Source organism: Gekko japonicus, unplaced genomic scaffold, assembly GCF_001447785.1.
Source record: "Gekko japonicus isolate JY-2015 unplaced genomic scaffold, Gekko_japonicus_V1.1 scaffold3073, whole genome shotgun sequence".
NCBI lineage: Eukaryota > Metazoa > Chordata > Lepidosauria > Squamata > Gekkonidae > Gekko > Gekko japonicus.
The window spans coordinates 142,385-153,588 of NW_015173230.1; the positions used below are offsets into that span (position 1 = coordinate 142,385).

The 11,204-nt window shown below is 50.0% G+C and overlaps 1 protein-coding gene across 1 annotated transcript in view; it reads left to right on the forward strand.

The window, feature by feature from the left end:
* The window catches only part of LOC107120102 (protein brambleberry-like), a 27,890-nt gene that overhangs the window by 13,991 nt on the left and 2,695 nt on the right, over nucleotides 1–11,204 (forward strand). Inside the window, exons 8-11 of the mRNA XM_015422744.1 lie at nucleotides 22–228; nucleotides 4,188–4,344; nucleotides 8,515–8,579; nucleotides 10,108–10,237. Coding sequence (XP_015278230.1) covers nucleotides 22–228; nucleotides 4,188–4,344; nucleotides 8,515–8,579; nucleotides 10,108–10,237 — 559 coding nt within the window. The remainder of the gene's footprint in view (nucleotides 1–21; nucleotides 229–4,187; nucleotides 4,345–8,514; nucleotides 8,580–10,107; nucleotides 10,238–11,204) is intronic.

Consider the following 11,204-nt stretch of genomic DNA (forward strand, 5'->3'; position numbering starts at 1 on the left):
ATTCCTGCTTCTGTCTTGCAGGGCTCAGCCTCAGCTCCATCTACACCTGCATCTTACACGGCAGCTACTTCTTGCTGGCTGCCCTCATCATGACCTTCCTGCAGATCCCTGGCCTCCCGCGGGCTGTCCTTCTAGTCCTGGTCGTCGCCAACGCCCTCTCGGAGCTCAACCATGCCGTCGCCTTGGGATTTAAGTCGCTCACGGGCCTTTTGGTGGTGGCGGTGACAGGCAAGTCTATTGAACCCTTAAGAAGAAAAGAGACTGGATTTATACCCCGTCCTTCACTACCCAAGGGAGTCTCGGAGCGGCTTACAAGCTCCTTCCCCTTCCCCTCCCCACAACAGACACCCTGTGAGGTAGGCGGGGCTGAGAGAACTCTTGACAGAAACTGCTCTTTTTCAAGGACAGCTCTTATCAGAACTATGGCTTGCCCAAGGTCATCCAGCAGCTGCAAGTGGAGGAGTGGGAAATCAAACCCGGTTCTCGCAGATTAGAGTCCGCGCACTTAACCACTACACCAAACTGGCTCTCAGGCCAACAGAGTTTATTGCTGGGTATAGGCTTTTGTGTGCATGCAACGTTATACCCAGAATTAAACTTTGTTGGTATTAAAGGTGCCACTGGACTCAAACTTTCTTCCGTTGCTTCAGACCAACACAGCTACCCAACTGAAGGCAAGTGTATCGTTGGCTTTCCTCTCCCAAGTTCGTAGATCCTTGCTTCAATGCCCGCCACCACCATCATTTGGTGGTGGGGTACTGGTAATGCTCTGGCCCAAGGCCTGAACTTTTGATGTTGGAGGTTTTGGTTGTTCCTAGAAGATTTAAGCATATGGAGCAGAGGTCCATCGGTGGCTGTTGGCCACAATGTATAGCTAGGGGCTCTGGGGCAAGTGATGCTCTGTCTTTTTGGTGCTTGGGGGGGTCAACGGTGGGAGGGCTTCTAGTGTCCTGGCCCCACTGGTGGACCTCCTGATGGCACCTGATATTTCTGGCCACTGTGTGACACGAAGTGTTGGACTGAATGGGCCACACTGGCCTGATCCAACATTGGCGTCTCTTATGTTCTTATGAGGCTTCATTATTCCTTTTTGATGAATATTGCATCATATCCTCCCTTTTTCCCCGTGATGAAATCCAGGGTGGTGTATGGTATGGCCATGACAGACTGTGGCTAGCCTCGATGGACCTCTGAGGAGCCATGGCTCAGTGGTAGAGTATCTGCTTGGCACGCAGAAGGTCCCAGGTTCAGTCCCCAGCCTCTCCAGTTAAAAGGACCAGGCGGGAGGTGATGTGAAAGACCTCCGCCTGAGACCCTGGAGAGCTGTAAAGAGGGGCTGTGGCTCAGTGGTAGAGCATCTGCTTGGCATGCAGAAGGTCCCAGGTTCAGTCCCCAGCATCTCCAGTTAAAAGGACCAGGCGGGAGGTGATGTGAAAGACCTCCGCCTCAGACCCTGGAGAACTGTAAAGAGGGGCTGTGGCTCAGTGGCAGAGCCTCTGCTTGGCGTGCAGAAGGTCCCAGGTTCAGTCCCCAGCATCTCCAGTTAAAAGGACCAGAAAGAAGGCGATGGGAAAGACTTCAACATGAGACCCTGGAGAGCTGTAAAGAGGGGCCGTGGCTCAGTGATGGATTGTTTTATTTGAACATGATGAATAAAATATGTTAAGACAAGGTGTTCAAATATTTTCCAAATCATTTCTAAAAAATACGTGTGGTATCAGATTGCACGGAGGACAAGCAAGTCCTAGGTTACCAACTGAACTCTCCAATGCAAGAACTAGATGCATTTCTTCCTTTAGGAGGTGCTGTTGTCAAAAGAAAAGAAAAAGGTTTGAGTTCTGTTTTTCCATGTGGGTGGGTATTCTGTTTGTAATAATTGTTTGGGTACGCTATATCTTTAATATGCTAGTTGTGATGATTTCATGCCAAGTAAAAATGTCCATAGTCATATTTTATGTTCCTAAAGTAACAGAAGGGCTTTCAATCTGGAAAAGAAAAAAGAAGTGCTAATGTAGCATTTTTTTCAATTTTTCCAAAAAATTTCCGTTTCCCCCCCGGAAAAAAACCGGGGGGGGGGGTTCTTTCCAAGCTTCAAATTTCTGGAAATTTTACATCTCTACCCAGGATGCATTCTGTTCAGTCACTGACCAGATCCAGAGGATTAGCAAGGGGTGGGGGCTGTATCGGGTGCCTTCAGGCCCTACCAGGAACCAATAAGCTTGTTCTTGGTCTCTGTAATCAGCACTCTGGGAGGGACCCTTCCTAAACCACGTTTCGTGCATTTTCAACCCTTGGCTAAATCATAGCTGCACTGGCAGGCTGCGGTGAGACCGAACATCAAGGCTTAATCAAACAGAAATACTTTGCATCTTTGTACATAAGAAAGCTGCGGTGGCTCAAGTGGTTAAGACGCTGAACTGCAGGCTGTGGAAGGTCGGTAGTTCAGCAGTTCAAGACCTGAGTGTGCCGCATGACGGAGTGAGCTCCCGTCTCTAGTTCCAGCTCCTGCCAACCTAGCAGTTCGAAAGCAAGAAATTGCAAGTAGATAAATAGGTACCACTTCAATGGGAAGGGAACAGCGTTCCGTGCGCCTTGGTGTTTAGTCATGCCGGCCACATGGCCACGGAAACGTCTTCGGACAGCGCTGGCTCTTCGGCTTTGAAACGGAGATGAGCACTGCAACCCTAGAGTCGGATTCGACTGGCTTTCGAGCAAGGGAACCTTTACCTTTACATAAGAAAAAAGATATGCAATGTGTTCAGGGCTGTCAATATCCTCCCCCCACACACACACTTTGAAAGAACACTTGCTAAGTGAAAGTCAAGGAACTCTAGGCAATTAATTTGCACACCGATCTCTACCGTGTCTGCCACATTAATAAGTGGCACTAATGAGGCCGAAGTGGCCTCATTATTAGCTGAGATTTTGACACTTCAGTAAAAACACCTGTTTTCCGTGAGCGTGTGCATGTGTTGTGCGCCGTCAAATTGCATGTGACTCATAACGACCCCATGAATTAGTGTCCTCCAAAACATCCTCTCATTAACACCCTTTCTCATGTCTTGCAAACTGAGGGCTCTGGCTTCCTGAATGGAGTCCAGCCATCTCTTTCTCTTTTTCTAGAGCCAGTTTGGTGTAGTGGTGAAGTGCGCGGACTCTAATCTGGGAGAAGTGGGTTTGATTCCCCGCTCCTCCACTTGCACCTGGCTGGATGACCTTGGGCAAGCCGTAGTTCTGGTCAGAGCTGTTCTTGAAAAAGAGCAGTTTCTGTCAGAGCTCTCTCAGCCCCACCTACCTCACAGGGTGTCTGTTGCGGGGAGGGGGAGGGAAAGGGGTTTGTAACCCGGGGTAAAGCGGTATAAATCCAATCTCCTTTTCTATCTCTTCCTCTTCTATCTCTTCCTCCTCCTCTTTCTCCTCCTAGCATTCTTGTCTGTTCCAATGAGTCTTACCTTATCATAATGTGACCAAAGTTTTTACTGTACAGACAATAAAGTGTGGTAACATTCAATGTTCCCTCTAAGCTGTGGAGTCTTGTGAGCAAAAATTCCACTTTGTGAGCTACTGACATTAAATTTGTGAGCCTTAAGGCAATTCGGAATGTGATACCCCTCCAGCCTATCTTGAGCCAGTTTGGTGTAGTGGTTAAGTGTGCGGACTCTAATCTGGGAGAACCGGGTTTGATTCCCCACTCCTCCACTTGCACCTGCTGATGTGACCTTGGGTCAGTCACAAGCTCTGGCACAGCTGTTCCTGAAAGAGCAGTTTCTGTCAGAGTTCTCTCAGCCCCACCCAACTCACAGGGTGCCTGTTGTGGGGAGGGGAAGGGAAAGGAGTTTGTAAGCCGCTCTGAGACTCCAAGTGAAGGGCGGGGTATAAATCCAATCTCTTCTCTTCTTCTTCTATGCTGCATGTGTATTTGATATTTTATGCCAATAAAGGTATTGTATTTGTATTTGTTTGTGAGCCAGCGATTTGGCTTCTACATAAATTGGTTTGCTCCGGAGCCATCCTTCCTGAGCTCAGACAAAAATGTGTGAGCCGGAGGCTAAAAAACTGTGAGCTAGCTCACACTAACTCAGTTTAGAGGGAACACTGGTAATATTACCACGCTGAGCCATCTGGAAGGGGCAGGCTAGAAATGCAAAGGCTGTGAATGATGCCTCCCCCCTTTCCCCTTCCTTCAGGCAACTGGCTCTTGGAAAAGGTCTGCCGCTGTGCCCTGCGAGGGAAGCTACAGAAAGTTGGACTTGCGTTCTTACCCCGGAGAGTGCTAGAACCCCTCACAACACGAGTGGAGCTGAAAGGTGCCAGCAGCAGTCGGATCACCTCTACTCCAGACAGGTAAGAAGGCCTTCTTGGAGCGCAGACATTTGGGGCCTCCTTCAGATTGTGCATACAAATAAGTTGGCTTGCCAACCTCACTAGATCTGAGACCCTGGATTCTCACATCTTTCAGAAACAAAGGAGCCATTTTGGCGCAGGAGTGGGTGTTCTGTTCAATATAGAACCTTGCCAGCAAGGGATCTACAGTCCACAGCTGAAACTTTCTCCTGTTTCTCTTGACGGACTGCTGGGGGAGCAGAGCATAACAGCCCTGCTGGATCAGTCCAGTGGTCCATCTAGTCCAGCATCCCGTCTCTCACAGTGGCCAACCAGTTCCACTGAAGGGCCAACAACAGGGCAGAGAGGCCCAGGCCTTCCCTTGAGAAGAACACCAGAAGAGCCCTGCTGGATCAGACCAAAGTGGTCCCTCTAGTCCAGCATCTTGTCTCACTCAGTGGCCAAACAGTTCCTCTGGAGGACCAACAACGGGGCAGAGAGGCCAAGGCCTTCCCCTGATGAGAACATCAAAAGAGTCCTGCTGGATCAGAGCAGTGGTCCATCTAGGCCAGCAATACAGGATCTCGTGGGCACTCAATGAAATTGCTGAGCACTTGGGTTAGAATGGATAAAACTTCTTCACCCAAAGAGTGATTAACACATGGAATTCACTGCCACAGGAGGTGGCGGTGGCTACAAGCATGGATGGCTCCAAGAGGGAATTGGATCAACGTATGGAGCAGAGGTCCATCAGTGGCTATTAGCCACAAGGTATAGATAGGAACTCACAGGCTGTGGCAGGTGATGCTCTGTATTCTTGGTGCTTGGGAGGGCAACAGAGGGAGGGCTTCTAGTGTCCTGATGCCACTGCTGGACCTCCTGATGGCACCTGGTATTTTTGGCCACTGTGTGACACAGAGTGTTGGACTGGATGGGCCACTGGCCTGATCCAACGTTGGCTTTTCATTTTATTACGTTCTTATCCCATCTCACACAGTGGCCAACCTGTTCCTCTGCAGGGCCAGCAACAGGACAGAGAGGCCGAGGCCTTCCCCTGATAAGAATATCAGAAGAGCCCTGCTGGGTCAGACCAGCAGTCCATCTAGTCCAGCATCCCGTCTCACACAGTGGCAAACCCTTTCCTCTAGAGGGCCAACAACACGGGCGCAGAAGCCATGGTGTTACATTGGAACATAAAAAGAGCCCTGATGGACCAGACCAGTAGTCTGTTTGCCGTAAGAGCTAAGAACTGCCAATAAAAACTGATGCTAAAAAACACACACTCAGTATCCTCTCCCATGGGTGCAACGCCAAGCCCCTGTGGAATACCTGCAGCTGTATTCAGGAGGGTCCGTCTTGGGAGCGGGGCGGGTTCAGGGGTTCTTATCGCCACAAGGAAGGTGCATCCGTTGTTTCCTCCTCCTCCACCACCAGCCACATCTCAGCTGAGCCCGTAGCGATCAGGTTCTGATCCAGCCCAAAGATCTCCTTGACTTATGCCCCGGCCGTGTACATGTTCCTTGGAGGCCCTTTTTTTACCTTGAACCTGTCCCCTTCGTGTTAGCTGCCCCCTCTGTTGTCCAAACTTCCTAGGACATCTCCTGGACTCACCCGTGCAGCTTCTACTAATCTCTGAGTCCTGTGGGCTTTCTTCAGAGACCTCTGTTCTTCCCACTAGCTCCTCCTTTCCTTGGATTCTGCGTTCTCTTCAGCCCCCACTTTTGTTTAGGCTTTCAGCTTCTTTCCCATCTGGGCCCTATTTCCTGGGGAGGGCGGGTGGTTCAGCGGCAGAGCCTCCGCTTGGCGTGCAGAATGCCTCAGGTTCAGTCCCCAGCAGCATCAACAGCGGAATGGACCAGGCAATAGGTGATTTGAAAGACTCCACCCTTAGCGGCCGTGGTAGAGCGTCTGCTTGGCATGCAGAAGGTTCCAAGGTCAGTCCCTGGCATCTCCGGTTAGAACAGGTGGTGTCAAACAAGCGGCCCGGGGGCCGGATCAGGCCCCCGGAGGGCTTCTATCAGGCCCGCAGTGGAACTTGGCTGTCTTCTGCTTCTTCTTCCAGTTCTGCTGCTGCTGCGTCATTGTAGGTTTGCAGCTTACAGGTACACACCCTAACAGCATACTTAAGATTGCAACAGCACAGACATTTTGACGCAGTAATTCAGAGCAAGGGGTGTCAATTATCAGACACTGTGAAATCAACCAAATATTGCAGGAGTGCAAATGTTTTAAGCATGTTTTAATTTTAAAGGGGGAAACCCCACTTTTGTGTTTGTGTCCTTTATAAAGTTTATATCTCCACTATCTGGCAGTACATTTTATGACACACCTGGCCCTGCCCAGCAAGGTCTCATTTATGTCAGATCCGGCCCTTACAACAAATGAGTTTGACAACCATGGATTAGAGAGTAGGCAATGGGAAGACTTTGGAGAGTCGCTTCCAATCTGAGTGGGAAATACAGACCCTGAGTAACCAATGGTTTGATCCAGTATAAATGCAGATTTATGTGTGTTTTGCGGAGGGGCCGTGCCTCAATGGCAGAGCCTCTGCTTGGCACGCAGAAGGTCCCAGGTTCAGTCCCCGGCATCTCTAGTTAAAAAGGACCAGGCACGGGGTTATGTGGAAGACCTCTGCCTGAGACCCTGGAGAGCTGTAAAGAGGGGCTGTGGCTCAGTGGCAGAGCATCTGCTTGGCATGCAGAAGGTCCCAGGTTCAATCCCTGGCATCTCCAGTTAAAAAGGACCAGGCAGCTGGTGATGGGAAAGACCTCCGCCTGAGACCCTGGAGAGCTGTAAAGAGGGGCCGTGGCCCAGTGGAAGAGCCTCTGCTTGGCATGCAGAAGGTCCCAGGTTCAGTCCCCGGCATCTCCAGTTAAAAGGACCAGGCAGGAGGTGATGGGAAAGACCTTAGCCTGAGACCGTGGAGAACTGTAAAGAGGGGCTGTGGCTCAGTGGCGGAGCATCTGCTTGGCATGCAGAAGGTCCCAGGTTCAGTCCCCAGCATCTCCAGTTAAAAGGCCCAGGCAGGAGGTGATGGGAAAGGCCTCTGCCTGAGACCCTGGAGAGCTGTAAAGAGGGGCTGTGGCTCAGTGGAAGAGCCTCTGCTTGGCATGCAGGAGGTCCCAGGTTCAATCCCCAGCATCTCCAGTTAAAAGAACCAGGCAGTCAGGTGATGAGAATGACTCTCTGCCCAAGACGTTGGAGAGCTGCCGCTGGTCTGAGTGGGCGAAATGACTTTGACGGACCGAAGATCTGATTCAGTTTAAGGCAGCTTCATGTGTTCGTTTGTTTATTTAATTTGTATCCTTCCCTCCCTGCCAGGCAGGCTCATGGCGGCTTACGGCATATGTAGAAGTATTAATGTATCTCGCTGGCTTAATATGTTTAAACAGTAATAAAATTAAAACCAGAACATGTGCAGACAACTGCTAGTAAACATAGTACTAATAAATGGTGGTGGCGTTGTCTCAGCATCTAGATAGTCAAATTGCCACCACAGTCTGAGTTCTCCTCAGTTCTCCATTCCTCCACTTGCAGCTGCTGGATGACCTTGGGCAAGCCGTAGTTCTGATAAGAGCTGTTCTTGAAAAAAAAACACATTTCTGTCAAGAGTTCTCTCAGCCCCACCTACCTCCCAGGGTGTCTGTTGTGGGGAGGGGAAGGGAAAGGAGTTTGGGAGCCGCTCTGAGACACCTTTGGGTAGTGAAGGGCGGGGAATAAATCCAATCTCTTCTTGCCAGGCTATAAGATATTGAGCTGGTGCTGATGTTGTAGGGCTGGGGGCCTCGATGTGAAGTGGCGGCCCCTAATCAAAGGCCTGGTGGAAGAGCTCCGTCTCGCAGGCCCTGCGGAACTGTAAAAGGTCCCGCAGGGCCCTGATGGTCATCCAGGAGCTCATTCCACCAGTATGGGGCCGCCACAGAAAAGGCCCTGGCCCTCGTCACGGCTAGCCTGGCGTCTTTAGGCCCTGGGAGGGCCAGACGATTTTGGGACCCCGATCATAGTGCCGAGGCCAGCCTGTGTGAGAAGACCAAGTCCAATATTGCCGGGGGCTCCAATGGAAGGGACCACCTTAGATCTTTTTACGTGGTGGGCACCGTAGGGCACAGCAGAATTCTTGGTTTGGGCGCTTTCTATGAGGAGAGTTCTTACCCTGCCGGGGGCACCTCCTTTTGCTTGTTCTTGCTGCAGAGACTGTGATGTTGACCTCTTGAGAGAAGAACTGGAGAAGCTAGATGAGATGAGCTGCCTGTCAGGTGAGCGCAGACGCGGAGCGTGGCCAGTCTGTGGTGGTGGTGGGGGGGTTTACCCCCCAAAGGGGAATTTTTTTTATTTTTGCCTTTTCTACACACTACACACCACATATATGGAAAGGGGAAAGGAATACTAATGCCCTATCACTATTATTAGGGGAAATGGGTCAGGGAGATCTAGATACATGTAGTCTACTGGATAGGGGAAGGAAAGCTACCATTCTATTCTAAATCTCCTACTGGATATGGGGATAGGGTAAAGACTAATACAAATCACGCTCTGAGAAGCTAAAAGAATAGATCTTTTTAACCTATTGGTACAGGTCATACAGAGATTAGTTCGATTATAAAGATATAAAGTTATTAGCCTGGCACAGTTACTGCCCTTAGCACTCATGCTTTAGTTTTAGAGTCTTTTCTTCTTAGATTTCTTCGTTTTCTGCAGTTTGGGAGCGGCCTCTCCTTTCTCCGATTCAGATGATTCTGATGATGAGGAAGTTCGGCTTGTTGAGTCCTGTGAAGTAGGACTCTTCCTCCTCCTCCTCTTCTTCTTCCTCCACATTCGGTTTTAAATTCTTTTCCTTCTGCTTCTTTTTTACATTAAACATTTGATCCATAAATCTTTCCGCTTTTGGAACAGAGTCAATTTTATATTTTTTTTAGCCTGATAATTAAAACTCAACTCTTCCGGGAATAGCCATCTATACTGTGTTCCCTTTTTTTTGCAGGGAGATTTGGTGGTGGGGATTTAGGGCACCCTACGAAAAGCAGGCTCTTCTTCGACCCACGCAGAGCGGAAAACTTAGTTTTGTAGGAGAATGGGCTTGTCGGCAAGGGAGAGAGCTCTGACAGAAACTGCCCTTGAGAGAACAGCTCTGAAAGAAGCAGGTACAAGTGGAGGAGTGGGGAATCAAACCCAGTTCTCCCAGATTAGAGTCCGTGCACTTAACCACTACACCAAACTGGCTTCCTGCCTGAAATGTTGAACTATTACTGTTATCTATAACCTTGCTCCCTGATATTTTGTGGTTGGCTCTACCTCCTGCAGCAGCCATTTTTGATTGGTTCCACCATCTGTGGCAGCCATTTTGTGACTGTGCCAACTATCTTGTGTCCGAAGGTTCTCCCAGGCTCAAAAGTCTGAGGATCCCTGCAGGCTACTGTGTTATTAGATGACCAGTTTGGTATAGTGGTTAGGGGCACAGACTCTGGGAGAACCGGGTTTGATTCCCCACTTCTCCACATGCAGCTGCTGGAGTGACCTTGGGTCAGTCACAAGTTCTCTCAAAGCTGTTCTCTCAGGAGCAGTCCTCGAGAGAGAGCTCTCTCAGCCCCACCTACCTCACAGGGTGTCTCTCGTGGGGAGGGGAAGGAGATTGTAAACTGCTCTGAGACTCCTTCGGCTAGTGAGTGAAGGGCGGGGTATAATTCCAATCTCTTCTCGTCTTCTTCAGTAATCCAGCTTAATATAAGGGGAGTACCTTTGTGTGTATTCGTTGAATTCTTCTTGTGTTTCTCTTCATGCTTCTAGGAAGCGTGGGTCTCCTCTGCCCCCCCCCTCTTCCCATTGCCAATGGCCCGTGCTTCATCTTACAGGTCAAGACCACGCGGGAAGAGACTCCTCAGTGCCTGGAGAAGACTTCCTTCCAGACAGGGGCTCTGTGCTGCAGTCCGCAGGGTGGAATTCTCAGCAGGGTCTTTCCCTCCATGCCATGAGTCTGCGGCGCATGAGTTTGATCCGCTCCAAAAGACATGAGGTATCGGGGACACTTGGTGGTTGGGGGGTGTGTGTAGAAAAACTCCGGGTTTGACACACTTGGCCTGCAGTTCTGGTTCCAGGTATCCTCTTTGCAAGCCATATAATAAAAAACCAGAAGTAGGAAAGGAAGCTCTCTTTGGAACTGTCGTTTAGCTCAGGGATGTCAAACATAAGGCCCGGGGGTCAGAATTGGCCCATCCAGGGCTCTTAACTGGCCCACGAGCAACCACTGTGGGTAGAAATACAAGGTACTCCCTCTTTTGGTGTCGTGGTTAAGTGCGCGGACTCTAATCTGGGAGAACCAGGTTTTATTCTCCACTCCTCCACTTGCAGCTGCTGGATGTGAGGGGTGACATGATCGAGGTTTATAAGATTATGCATGGGAAAGAGGAGGTAGAGAAAGAGGTACTTTTCTCCCTTTCTCACAATACAAGAACTCGTGGGCACTCCATGAAACTGCTGAGCGGCCAGGTTAGAACGGATAAAAGGAAGTCCTTCTTCAACCAAAGAGTGATTAACACTTGGAATTCACTGCCACAGGAGGTGGTGGCGGCTACAAGCATGGATGGCTTCAAAAGGGAATTAGATAAGCATATGGAGCAGAGGTCCATCAGTGGATATTAGCCACAAGGTATAGATAGGGGCTCTAGGGCAAGGGATTCTCTGTCATCTTGGTGCTTGGAGGGGGTCAACAATGGGAGGGCTTCTAATGTCCTGGCCCCACTGCTGGACCTCCTGATGGCACTGGTATTTCTGGCCACTGTGTGACACAGAGTGTTGGACTGGATGGGCCTTTGGCCTGATCCAACGTTGGCTTCTCTTATGTTCTTATGGATGACCTTGGGCGAGCCGTAGTTCTGGCACAGCTG